Raw genomic sequence first — 13,964 nt, forward strand, 5'->3', positions numbered from 1 at the left:
GAGAGGAGGAAAAGGGACAGAGTGAAGGAGAGGGGAAACAAAGGAAAAACAGGGCACTACCTGGGCGTTCCATATGAAGGACAGCATTTTAATGATTATATTCCAGAAGAGATATTTGAGAACAATTTCCTGTTTTTCAGTCAATGTTATTTTGATTTAACATGACTTTACACCCAGGTAGCTCTCCAAACCCCCAAAAAAGTACAAGTGCAGAGGAAAATTAGGATTGGGATGCAGGGGGGTGAGGGCGAGACATAAAGGAGAACAAAATCTAAATCATATTAATGAGTGGTACAATGCTGTAGATCTAATAAAGAAATTAAGAAAGCAGGAAGAAAAGAAACAGTCAACAGAAACCCCCCAGGGACTCTGGTGTAAAGGTAACATTGTCCTCTCCATGGTGAGGCAGATTGGGGCTGAGCTCAGGGAAACACCAAAGAGGAGAAGGAACCCCCCGGCGTCCATTACCTCTATAATGTTGTTGTCAACAGGCATGGTGGTGCTGACCATGTGGACATTTGGCGTGGATGTCGACCGCTGCCTGTGAGAGAGTGCGCCCCCTGTGGGTGGGTAGGGTGCCGTGTAATTGAAGGCATGAGGGGTAGAATGTCTGTGCTGAGAGCTGGAAAGTCATAAAAAAAAATATTGAACACAAATTATTAAAAAGTAGAGGCTACATAAAAACCTTCACCTGGGACAATTCCGTATGCATCTAAACCAAATTACATTTTGGATATTGTCCCAGCTACTAGCATAAAAAAAGTGACTGCAGACACTTTCACAGCAGACGTCTGAAAGATTTGAGGGCCTCACACAGCCGAACTGAACCTGAAAGATGAGAGAAGCAGAAAAGCCCTATTTGTTATAATTAGCCGAGGCTGCGCCTCATGATTACGGGTTGCAATTACTGTAATTAGGCCATCTCACACTCACTGGCTGAAGTCTCGCTGGTGGGGGCCCTCGGCAGTACGCAGCAAACCCCAGCTTCTCTTTTTCTGTTTGGCCTGTGCCGTTTATGGTTGCCGGGACACACCCTTGAGAAATACTACTCCTCACTCCAGCCAGCGGATTGTGAGAGGCACTTGTGACAGACCACGCCACTGCCATGACCATCTGCTGACCTGCTACACCACAGCTCCAAAAGGGGAAGCGCACAGCGTTCTCTCAACGCAGTCATTTAACGCCATTTATATCAAGCCGCAAGTCTGCTGTTTCGCTATGAGAAAGCAGCACTCCATAGTAAAACAACAATAACTACACAAGCATTCATGTTGTGGTATCTCATAAGACCTAACGGCAAGACTGCTTCCATGCACTGAGGTACCGCACCATGACTACCGGTGCCTGCAAACAGAATCGCTTCCTCTTCCGTCCGTCACGCTGCAAGAAGAGAACTCATCGGTCTGATTTCTCCATCTGAGAAACTGGTGGAAACTTTACAGGCCTGGCCAGCTCCAGCTCTTAGACCATTTTTGCTTCAGCCTGCAGAGTCTCTCCCTCACCCCCCACCCCATTCCTTTGGTAGCAGGAGCTCAGCAAGTTGAAAGCTTGCCCAGGCCCACACCCCGTAATTACACAACAAGGGGCCTGAGCTTGCAGTTCCCACTTGGCCTGGCCTGCACGTGCAGCGCATTCCCACTCCCATGGTTATTACAGCTGCTCTTATACTCTTACTCTTAGAGAGTAACATTCGGTCTCCCCGCAGGCTTTCCTCACACTGGCTCAGCTCACGTGCCTGCTGCCTCTCTCAGCTGTGCTGCTGAGCAGGGCTACAACCAGCCCGCTCTCCCAGACTGCACTGCTCCACTCTCAGCTGTGCTGCTACCAGCCCGCTCTCCCAGACTGCACTGCTCCACTCTCAGCTGTGCTGCTACCAGCCCGCTCTCCCAGACTGCACTGCTCCACTCTCAGCTGTGCTGCTACCAGCCCGCTCTCCTAGACTGCACTGCTCCACTCTCAACTGTGCTTCTACCAGCCCGCTCTTCCAGACTGCACTGCTCCACTCTCAGTCCTGAATGCCCTGCCAACTTCACTACTCCTAATGAAGTTCCCATGGTCATGAGCACAGCCTTTTACTAAGAGTGTGAGCAACACTATCCATAACAAGCTTTCTGGCGTCCATTTTGTGCTTCTCCCTGCAATCGAGAGCTCGGTCGCTCAAAACAAAGGGCTCTTGCCTCTCAGCACGCCCGAGAGGGCTCAGCCCAGACAGAAGCAGGCAGAAGCAGCGCTGGCCCACTTACAGCCGATGACGAATCAGCAGCAAACGGGCGGGGCAGGGGCTCACCTGACAGGGAATCGGGACAGAGAGTCACGCATGCGCCGAGAGGTCAGTGGAGGGAGAGATGGACCCCCGCTTTCACCCAGAGTGGGTAACAGCCTGCAGACAAAAATGCATTAAGAACTCAGTGACCTTACAGTATGACTGTTGTTCACAAAAACATACTATGATTACCATTATTATTATTAGTCAACAATATTATTAGTCAAATCTTAAAATATCAAAAAAGTCCAAAAATTGCATGAACACAATGGTTCCATTAAACATATTAAAATATAAATATAATTCATACAATATTAAAGAGTTTCTATGCTGCTCCACTCAATACAAATGTTGAACAATTCATTGTATATGGAAGGAAATGTATACTTGATCAAAGAAACCGCATGGGTTTTAACAAAGCATAAAATGGCCAATTAACTGAATAAATTTCCATACATATGAAGCTGGTTATATCTCACATAGAGCACAATGTATAGAATGAATTACAAAGACATCAAATTGAGGCCCTTTGTACTGTGGTCTTATTCTCATTGATAACCATCTACAAAGTACTGAGCACAAATACGGTTGAAGGTGGGTATGCAAAATCCTTTTAAAATGGCAGTGTTAGCTGCGTACAGTCAAACTAATGAAGGCAAGGTGAAATAGACATGCCATTTCCAAATGTATTATGTTATCAAATCCATTAATTTGGGGAGAAATGGCCCTTGAGCTAATCAAAAAGCAATTTAAAATTGGGCAATTTGTATCTTTTTTACATTTGCTGAAAAGACTCCATTGACATTGCCTTTACAACTGAGCCTGATTCAAATTTTAGATATTTGCAATTGAAAAACTCTCCTTTTAATGGTACCCCCACCATAAAATCATACAGAAAGCTTACTGTACATGAAAGCAAACAGTGACAAAGAAAAAGAAAAAAGTATACGTGTCATCGTCTGCAGGATTAGCACTTTGCGCTCTGACACAGTTTTTTCCAAGCTTCGCTTGGGTTCTCGTCAGGAAACTCACAGGAGCTGTCTGATGTTGCTCCAGTCCACACACATTGTGGGGACTTTGGTGCTGCAATGCTCATGGAATTTGTAGCCACATGTTTGGCAACGGAAACCATTCAAGAGAAACTTCTGACATATATCGCAAAAAGCCAACTTCAGAAACGTTTTCCGAACCTGCACGTAAATTGAAAAGAGATCAGTCTTAATGTTGCACACTTCTCTATTAAGAAAACATTATGGGCTTTGAACTGAACTGAACACTACTACAGGAGGCATTATTGGCTTCACTATGAAGTGAACAATTATTTTACGAGAGAGATACTATGGGCTTTGCTATTAAGTGAACATCACGAAACAGAGCATATGAACTTGGCTATGAGGTGAAAATTCGAATTAGACACTATGAGGTCCAATATGAAATTAACACTTACCTACATATAGGCACTATAGGCTTTACTGTGAACTTTGCTAAGAAGCACTTCACTGTGGGTTTATCTATGAAGTAAACACTTAATTATGAAGGCGACACTACAGTTTTCAGGAACTTACAAAATTGTGCGTAGTCAATGGTACGTGGTCTAAAACTTCTACAAGCAGGTCCTCCCCAATGAGTGAGGTAGAATCTGTGCTCCAATCCATACGGGATTTTTTACTGTGGGGAAAAAAAAAAAGAACAAGGCGAGAGGAAGGAGTGAGACAAAACAAAATAAACCTGTGGCTTAGTGTCCAACAACAACAAAACGCCTTCTCAAGAAACTTTCACACATTGGCGCAAATCACGGAGGATTTATCCAATTACACCAATCTCTGAGCTTGAAGCCTACTACTAAAAAAGGTTGGGGGGGGGGGGGGGGTGGCAGAGAGTTGTGTGTGAGAGGATTCTTACTTTTTCTGTCCCGGGTGCAGTCTGAAGACAGCACAGCACTCTGGCTGCAGCCCCCTCACCTTGAGGGCTTTGATGAGGCAGTTGTGCAGGGTCATACCAGGACGCACGTTCACCTGCAACACGCCAGCAGACTCATTCACTGCACAGGAAACGCTCAGCTCGCTCCCGTTTCATTACCACATGATCCTGCACTCCTTACGGCACTCAACTTCAAACACAGACATCAGACAAGTAAGGCAGGGAGGCAAGGAGTACGGCCATTCTCACTGGAAATAACTGACTCTGGTAACACACGCATTGCAAAGGCGTCTACCTCGGACGCACATTTTGGGACAAAATGGAGCCTAGCTGCAAAGATATTTGAACGGTCAACAGATAAGTAAACAGATGTCTAGTCTTTTATGCATGAATGTATCTTCGGGAAAACATGCATTTTGTAAACTATCCATGGTTACCCCAGCACTTTATAGGACAGGCGATATGCCTCCTTTAACATTGAGGGAAAAACACAGAAACTTGCTTCGTATTTTTAAAAAGTCAAACGATTAAATTTACGAACACCAGCCCACTGTCTTTTCAATACACTACCAATTATTAGCCTAATCACAGCATTAGAAGCCAGAATCGAACAGCAGCGCATGTGGTCCCTGCAGCATACTATCACACAGGCGCCATCAGGATGTTAAGGAAGGAATATCTTAAAGATGACACAATTATACCCACCTAAATATTTTCAACTGCTGTCTTATCATGAATAATTAATATTGAAGAAGACCACATCAGTTAAATTAATAAGGCAATAATTATAATCATTTGAGGAGGGGAAACTTCTAATTTAATGGGAATTAGAAACGTATGCGGCGTCAAACCATGCATGGCATTGCCTCTAACAGCGTAAATCAGCAGCTAACTCAGTTAGGTTGATAAAACGTGATAGACATGCATTTGGACCAATCATTTTCTCTGAAATCTGAATAGGGATGTGATTGGGTAATATTAATAATAAACAAATAAAATATTAGGTGGTAGGTGTCAGAATCCAATGGGTTGAAAGCAGTTTAAGAATATGCTGCGAAAAGCATAGTTTTTGGGGAACTGGCTATATTACGCTTGTAAATAACAAGCTTGAAATAAAAAAGGTAACAGCCGTGCAGTTTCTCCCCCATACGAAAAGCACTTCCTTTTTACAGGTTCACCCTGTACCTCCCCCTCTCCCCGGGCCAGCACCTACCCTAAAGCAGTTTCTGGGGCAAACATTGCTATTCATTAAGTGATAGTTGTATCATTTTTTTAAGCACACTGCATATCCAATGGCATCCCAAGTGCAAAATTTGAAAAGGCAGAAAGGGGGTGGAAATTGGCAGAACATTTTAAGACTACACCAGGCGATCTCTGCATAGTGTATGTGGGGGGTTATCATTTAAACTACTACATGCTCATCTAAAATCTAACACTCTGTGACACATGAAACATGAATCCTGTGAGTGTGTGATACTGCGCGCTGTGTTGCCAGTGACGGGCCCCCACAGGCTGCAGTTCCGGTCCCTCACCACTGTGCGCTGCTTGTTGGGCAGGTAGACTCGGATGGTGCTGCTCGTCTTGGGGGAGTCTGCAATCTTGCTGTCGTCCGACGAGCGGCGTTGGTAGGCGAAGCCTTGGTTGATAGTAGGGGACATGCATGGGTCCTCAAATACAGAGTCCTTAAGTCCAAACCCATTACTGAGGGTCTTCCAGGCCCCTTGGATGTGCTCCATTGGAATAAGCAGCTGGCCTTAATAATCTAGTTTAAAAAAGAAAGCAAGTTTGAGTTTATGCCGGTGATTTCCCTGCCATTATGCTTTTATTGTTACTTTCATAAATTTCCCAACAAAAAATGTGATTCCTTATTAATATTTAAATTCTTACACTGTATGACTAGTTCAACGCAGAAGTAACAGCACACCTTTTATTGTACAACACCTGTTAGTTTCCTTGTGAAAATAAAGGTATGCAATGTACAGTTATCACAATGTGTGAAAGCCAGTGATAGGTCAAATTCTTCAGGTGAAAGTGACAGACACTGAATTGCAAGATGTGCCCACACAGCTGATAAGATGGTGGATAGAATGACTCAGCTATTGTACGTGCAGTCTGAGGACCAGCAAAAAAAAAAAAAGCAGAATAGAACTGAAGTTGCAGAAATACTGCATGAACAATATTGACATTAAGCGGCTGCTTTTACTGGGCTGTAACTAAATGAGCTTAAACAGTTTGTAGCAGGCTTTTTTACGAGCTTGTGTTCTCTCCCACACGGCTCAGACTGCCAGGCACATCACATGCGCTGTGATCTGAGAGGACCCTTCAGACGGCAGCCACAGACCGCCCGGCTGCTGCGCGGCAGAGTTTAGCGTGCGGCACGCAGGGCGAGAGCCGGCCCAGGCCAGATCAGCGGTGCGTGCCGCCCAGTGTTATTACAGCTGTGAGGGGGCTCCCTCTGCTCCTCTGCCCTGGACTCCGGAGTCCACAGAGAGGGGGGCGGGGGGCGTGCTGCTGTCTCACGGTCCCCGTCTCATCCCATCAGCCCCCACCCTCCCCCACCCCCCAGCCGGCCCCAGCTCCACGCCCCGCGCCCTGACCGGGTCGCCCGCTACAAGCCGCTGGCCACGTGTGCCTCAGTCACAGATACCAAAGCACCCTCCAAAACCAATCACAGGGTTTCGGTCCCATCACTGAAAACCTTTTCCGATTCGGCAGCGTTTCTGACGACAGGAAATTCCACCCTAGGTCCCGATTGTTCCAGGAGATAAAACCGGCACGTGAAGCCGTCCTTTCCATCTCACGAGAACAGCAATACAAACGCACCACCGCCCCACAGAGAGAAAGAGAGAGGGATAAGAGCAAAAGAGCGACAGACAGGAGAGGGGGAGAGAAAACGAAGTGAGAGAAAGATGGAGGGGGGTTAGTCCACGCTGAGCCGGAATGGCAGACCTGCACCCCTAACAGATGATGCTTTGTATCTGGAGCTCAGGAGTGGGGCATGTGGCGGCTGGCCGAGAGCCAGGCCCGTCTAACCCCCAGCCCCCCGCCCCACACCCCACAGCGCACGGCCCTGTGGTTTATTAACTGGGAGGTGACCCTCCCGTGAACCCCCAGCTCCTCGCAGTCTCCCCCGAGGAAACTGCTTGTAAGACGGAAGGCCAGGGCCGCCCCCAAGCCCTCCTCCAACACCCAGAGGTGTTGAATCAGCCCTAACACACAGCTCCTCACACATGTGCATGATCACCTGCCCCCAACACCCACCCAGCCTCCCAACTCCCACCACCAGCGTCTGTGTGTTGGGGAGAGCCTGAAGCAAGTGTGAAAATGGAGAGACAAATAAATAAATTAATAAAATGGCTGAGCAAGCCCTGCGGACTTGCTGCCCCATGGAAGAAGCTGGCTACATCATTAACATGCCTATAGCTGACACTTTGCTCCGCAGGGGTCAGATGGTAAGGGAAGGTCTGTTTGATTTTTACAGTGGAATATAAACAGAGCTGGAGGTCCCTGCTGCTCTGGCTGAATCCAGTGCAGTTAACGGCTGTGGAAAAAAAGGCCTCACAGGGACATTATGAGCCGTTTAAATATTCACAGAGAGCAACACTCTGGCATAAAACAGCACGAAACAGACTTCAATTATTCCTTTCAACCTGCAATGAAGGCAACAAACAAAACTTGTGCACGATAATATTGACATTTTTGTTGTCTTTCTATCCATTGCTTTCAGTTTTATTTACATATGTGGTTTTCTGGTCAGGACATCTGTTAATCAATTAGGGAGTTTCCACTGCATGAACACAAAGCCACTTTATGGCTGTTGCGTATTGTCATTATAAAGGTAAAAAGGGTGTATGAATGTGTCACTGCAAGTTCAATTCTAAAACAGACCAATGCCAGCTTACCTTACCATTATAAATGCAATTATAAAAAACATTTATTTAAAAAAATTACAAAACTATATCCAGCAAAATCCATCTACATTTTGTGAGCTCAAAAGTAATAAATAGATAAATAACTTATTGGGTTAAATATACAAATGCTTTCTGATTTATATTATTTACTTGAAAACTATATAGCATTTAAATCTTTATAAAACTATATAGGGAGTAGGGACCAAAATATTCTCCAGGTGTCCGTATTTTGTAATGTTTTGTCAGGTTAACCGATTTTTTCGTTTCAAATCTAAGATCCCTCACTCTTGAGCAGTTCTACAAGTGAGTGCATGTTACCTGTCAGCTTGTCTAGACACAGTTCAAAACAATTCAAGTGGAAGGCATCAGTGTAATTTCTCAAGGAGCACTCACCATTTTGTGGCACTGGCCACGAGCTGGTTCAATAAATCTGTCATTCGAAAAAAATATGCACTGCATCGATAGTGCTCTAGTCCAATTTAGGACCTCTTCAGCTTCAGCTGACAAACATTTCTGACTCGAGCTGTTAAAACCTGATCTGCAATCACAGTCATATTGCACTCTGCATTGTCTCCTCTAGTCAGCCTTAAAAATCATAGCTAGTTTTAAATATTGTATAACAATATTATGTAACAGTAAAATGGCTCTTTTGCCCTCTGCCTGTAAATTACATGTAAAAGAATCTTCGTGAAACTTGGATCCTTACATTTTTAAGGTAACAATAAAAAGGTCATTTGGTGAGAGTAGCACAACTTACAGGCCACTGAGGTCGTACATTTTCATCAAAAGTGAAGCAGCTGCAAAATAATTTTCAAAAAACATTTCTTATTTAACAGCTTAAAGAAGTGTCTACAGCTAACTGCAAGTGCCTGCTCAAGGTCAAAACCAGTGTGGCATTTCTGGTTACAATGCATGTCACACTCACCTTTTTACAATAGCAAACATACACAGATATTTTCTCTATAGCATTCTTGCTAAGCCTCTAACAGCACAAGCGACAAGCAAAAAGACATCACGAAGGAGTGCCCACACACACGCACACACACACACACACACACACACACACACTCACTCACAGAAAAGGGCTCATTTTTGTTTCTGCACCTCTGAGTGTAAGCCAGCTGCAGTGGATATCAGGGAAGAGGCACTGCGCTTGGCTTTAAGGGCAGGAACCTGTTCAGCTGGTCTGTGCACTTGTCATAGCTATGTCAGCTTGGCAATCATTCCAACAGTTTACTAACCACACAGGAGTAGCTCAGAGCAGCCAGTACCCCACACATCACTGTGGCCTGGGGTTTCAGTTAAAGGGCAGGCCAGGGCAATGGTGCACGAGGGGCAGTCTGCTCAAAAGCTTGTCCGTGATTCACATACGAGTCACTCACATCTGAACTTTTGAAGCTTCACATGAAGTCCAGATGACGCACCAGGCGCGCAAATGTTTTCTTCAGGAGAAAAACATAATTGCACCGCGTTAAAGAAAAAGTTGGTTCCCTGCAAACTTGAATTCCATCTCAAAGCACAATACCCATATCCTTTTGATGATAAGGAACAATCAGGCATTGTCTACTCAGTCTTGCAATTGCATTGTCAAGGCAAAATACTAGGGAGCTGAGTACTGAAACAAATATCCAAAAATATGATTACAGTAGAAAATACTTCACCTTTAATAATCCCTGGATTTAAACTTTCCCTTTCTTATAAGCATTTAATTGCCATAATCTTTAGCAATTTATGAAGTAGTAAACCAGTGTTACTGGTGTTAAGTTCCTGGTGTTAATTTGAACTCGCTGATTGTTCTCAGCATTCACAGCTGATACTGTACGTCATTAAACATGCCTCTCAATTCACTTCAGATCAACTGCCAAATGCCTTAGCATGCCATCTCCAGGGGACATATTCAGCGGGACCAAGCTCCGATGGGCCTCAGCATAAATTCAGCCCAACATCACATTCCTCCAGACAACCAACTGGGGACACTTTCACTGAGGAGGTCACGCCAGGCGAAGCAGGTGGGGCACTCAGAGGCTCACAAGGCAGAAGGTCAACAACAGTGCCAAGCTAAATAAAGAACATGATCCGCAACCCAAACACAATAGGACAGCACACTGTATACAAGCACTGCAACATTTCTATCATCTACCAACAACAACAATGGGAGTATGACGAGATGCTGCATAGGGCCCACTGTAGAAAGGCCAACCTTAAAATTAAAATGCCAATGTCATCTGATATTCACTCTGTGTAGTGGACTGGATGAACAGCAATCCATAATTATTGGTCATAACATTAATATTTTCATGACAATGTTGATGACTTCTGTTGTTGTTATTATTATAAAAAGTGCCTCTAAGGTAGACTGAAAGCTTTCAGAAAACAATATTCAAAATTGCTGTGCAATTTGTTTACGTATAGGGATTGTGTCAACTCTCACCCACAGCTGCATATGCATCAAATGTCCTGTGGCAGAACAAACTAGCTCACTTGCCACTTAGTCACTTGGGCGTTTTACATAATTGTTCCCACACTCGATGCCACACTTCTCGTTGATACATGCAGTCAGTGTTGGGAAGTACAACACTTTCAGTGTGCTGTGTTTAGACCTGGCTACATTCTGTTGACTGCCCACTCGCAGGATGTTCATCCCAGACAAATAGAGCCCGAAGTGAAGACCACAACTCTGATCTGATCAGGAAAGAAGCTAAAAACACTGCGCGCACAGACAGTGTTCCTTCATTTTATATTGTTTATATTGTTAGATTTGGTATGCAAAGGGGGAGCAACGGAATTAGGACAGTGCTATTCTAGAGACTTTAAATCATTTACAGTTAATGATTTGTAACACATACAGAGAAATTCATCTCTGTAATTTAAACAGGAATTAAACTCCGATGGTTTCAAGGCAATATAATAAATCAATAAATTTCATTAAAAGTGCATACACTACAGATTCTCTTCCAACTCAGTTTGCTGTGTTAGTTTGAGTGATTGCTCAACGACAACCTGCGTTTGTGAAGAAAAGATAATGAGCCCATAATAAAAATAAATTCTTGCTTTTAATTATTGTTCATTGTTGTTTTTTTGTGTAGCTTTTTGCACAGGTTACAAGCACCTTTTACCAATTCTTACACAAGGTTGTGAAGCTAATAGAAAAAAGATTGCATGACATTTTGTTGAACTTTCACAGCTTGGCAGCAGCACAGGACTCCTGCTACATACATGCATTTCATAGTCCTGGCTTCAACACACAATCAAACTTTGCAGGATGCAAACCAGCACAGCAACTGTCACAGTGTTTAAGAATCTCAAACTGCATGCAAAGCAGACAGGGGGCCAAATGCTCCCCCAGTTGTTGTTTGTGCTTGCTAATGGTTGAATGAACAGCTTGGCACTGAGAGACTGAAGGCCACTTTGGAGCACTTTGCATTTGATCAGTCCACGTTTACAACTGAGCCTAACTGAACAAAAACAAGGATTAGATCTAGATTACAAACAAGTCACAAACATTAACGACTAGCAAATCAACAATAAAATGCACCCCTTTTTGGCACAGAAGGGAGACTGTACCTTAAGTTAAATTTCAAGCGAGTGAAGACGCCTGCCTTTGGTCATGTTTGAGGGCCAGGGAAGTGCTTTATGAACCCCAATGAAAACAGTCTGGGTAAACTCTGGAATGAGCTAATGCACTGTGAGTCAGGCTCTGAGAAGTCACGGGAAGAATTCTGGCTCGTGCCCCCGATACACAAGACATCCCACACATGTAAATGTGCCCAATTTAGAGAAGAAAGAGGTTTTACTTTAAGATTTAATGCAGACCTCTTATAATGCTATCAATTACATCTAAATGCTACCACACCAGATTTAGAAAAGGATCTGGTTTAAATGGCAGTTGTATTCAGACTAAGGGGTGGGGGGGAGACCACATGCAAAGGGCCTTACGGGATTGTCGGACTATTTTAACCTGTTTTCTGAGGACTGGGAAGGGGGCACGTCAGCAATCAGCCAGTTAAGATAACACTTATGAAAAGCATGACATTAAAATTAATTTGGTAACTTCTGCACTGCCAAAAAGAACAAGACGTCATGAAACATTACTGTTTTTGTTATGAGCTTATCATGCATGAACACATTAAATGACAATCATACACATACTCAATGGTCTGCATAAACCTGCAGCCAAATCACAATTACTGCTGAATGTAGAAAACATATGAATTTTAACTGTAATTATGTAACTTACATGTAACTTACTGACAAAAGCAAAAAGTAGGATAGCATCCTAACAGCTGTTACAATGGTAAACTCCAGTCTAGTCACTTGAATTGCATCCATTACAAAGTGGTTCTTGTGTACATAAAATGATGTGTTGAAACTGACAATATAGACACAGTAGTTGCTCAGGCATAGCACGTCTATCAAAGCAATTGTATTTTGCCATACAAGTGGCAATACACTACTTAAACATTACTATAGCAACTGATTCAATTCTGAGAAGCAAGGTTACAAATAGTGACCCCTCAGAAATAATGTCTCCTTCACCAAGGTTTTCCTGTTATGTTCTCAGATATTTGACTGTTTTCAACACAAACACAACTCAATGTGCGCGCACACACACGCACACGCACACACACACACACACACACACCTCAGAGTGTGTTGGCCTACTTCTAATGTTTCTCAAGGTGCTTATTTTTATGTTCAAATCAGACAATGAGGTCTTTCTTACTTTAAAAATTAGCTTCAGGTAACCACAGTATCACTATTCAGCCAGTAGGGTAAGTACATATCATGCACATGACCCCTGTCCTAAACCATGATGTTGTTTCTGCAAATAGTGCTTATTCAAATCAGTGCTGAAGCATTCCTTGATAAAACCTTTCTGAGCACACTGACATCTGAGATCTCTTACTTCAGTTCCAGAAGAAAAGACTTACAAATTACGCTGCATTTGTGATACAGGAGAGTGTCATGTTACCATCAGAATTATGAACCTGCTGGCCATAGTCAACAAGCTGAATGCACAAGTGTCCATGGAAGGCCATGACTGTGGAACGGCAGTCATTCACACAGAGCTAAACCCTGATAGTGGTTTCACTTGTACTCACGTTCTAAATTCTGGGACTGCAGACTTTGTTATAGGAATGTAATAATTTACAGGAAAGGTTTCAAAGACAAAGCAAATTGATTGGTTATCAGACAACTAATAATTACATTTTCTGCACTGAGAAAAATGTTTCCTCTTGACAAATGATTTTGTATGGAATCATTTTTCACAGCGTATAAAATTCAAGTGTATGTTGTCTGAGAACTGATCTGACTGATTAAAATTTCTTAAAATAAATATAACATTATCTTTCTAGCATATATATATATATATACATATATACATACATACACACACACATTTCTGAACAACTGTGGCAATGAGAGGGCAAATCATCCCTCACTGAACATTAAAAGCATCCAATTAAAAACAATCAATACCCCTTTCACACTTCAGCACATGCAATTACGGTTGAAATGAAAATTTTCATACAGGGGGATACTCCAGGTCCAAGGTCAAGAACCCCTACTCTAATCCAACTGCTATATGAAAGCCATTGCTTTAAAAAGTACTGGAACCCCCCCCCCCCCCCCCCCCCAAAAAAAAAAAAGAAAAGAAAAGTGTTGTCATCCAAGGCTAGAACTACACAGCGATCTGTCGTTCTGATTTCAACAGCAACTACAATATGCATTTAAAGTGGCGTTCGTGTTAGGTACAAGCACCTTTTAAAACTAGCATAGGACACTACAAATCACTGTCATTGCTTTTAAAATGTCCCAAAACATACTGTACTACAAATCTAAATCTGCTGCACATATACCTAATTGAC

At 43.3% G+C, this 13,964-nt stretch overlaps 1 protein-coding gene across 3 annotated transcripts in view; it reads right to left on the minus strand.

Annotated features, from left to right (window-relative positions):
* Positions 1-13,964, minus strand: part of raf1b (Raf-1 proto-oncogene, serine/threonine kinase b) — a 29,021-nt gene that overhangs the window by 9,237 nt on the left and 5,820 nt on the right. For all 3 annotated transcript variants that reach the window (XM_035387033.1, XM_035387032.1, XM_035387034.1), the window contains exons 2-7: positions 5,716-5,945; positions 4,166-4,278; positions 3,829-3,931; positions 3,296-3,453; positions 2,288-2,380; positions 469-622 (exon numbers count right to left, since the gene is read on the minus strand). In XM_035387033.1, the coding sequence (XP_035242924.1) occupies positions 469-622; positions 2,288-2,380; positions 3,296-3,453; positions 3,829-3,931; positions 4,166-4,278; positions 5,716-5,919 (825 nt within the window). In that variant the 5' untranslated portion in view covers positions 5,920-5,945. The remainder of the gene's footprint in view (positions 1-468; positions 623-2,287; positions 2,381-3,295; positions 3,454-3,828; positions 3,932-4,165; positions 4,279-5,715; positions 5,946-13,964) is intronic.

Source organism: Anguilla anguilla, chromosome 13 (genome assembly GCF_013347855.1).
Source record: "Anguilla anguilla isolate fAngAng1 chromosome 13, fAngAng1.pri, whole genome shotgun sequence".
Classification (NCBI taxonomy): domain Eukaryota; kingdom Metazoa; phylum Chordata; class Actinopteri; order Anguilliformes; family Anguillidae; genus Anguilla; species Anguilla anguilla.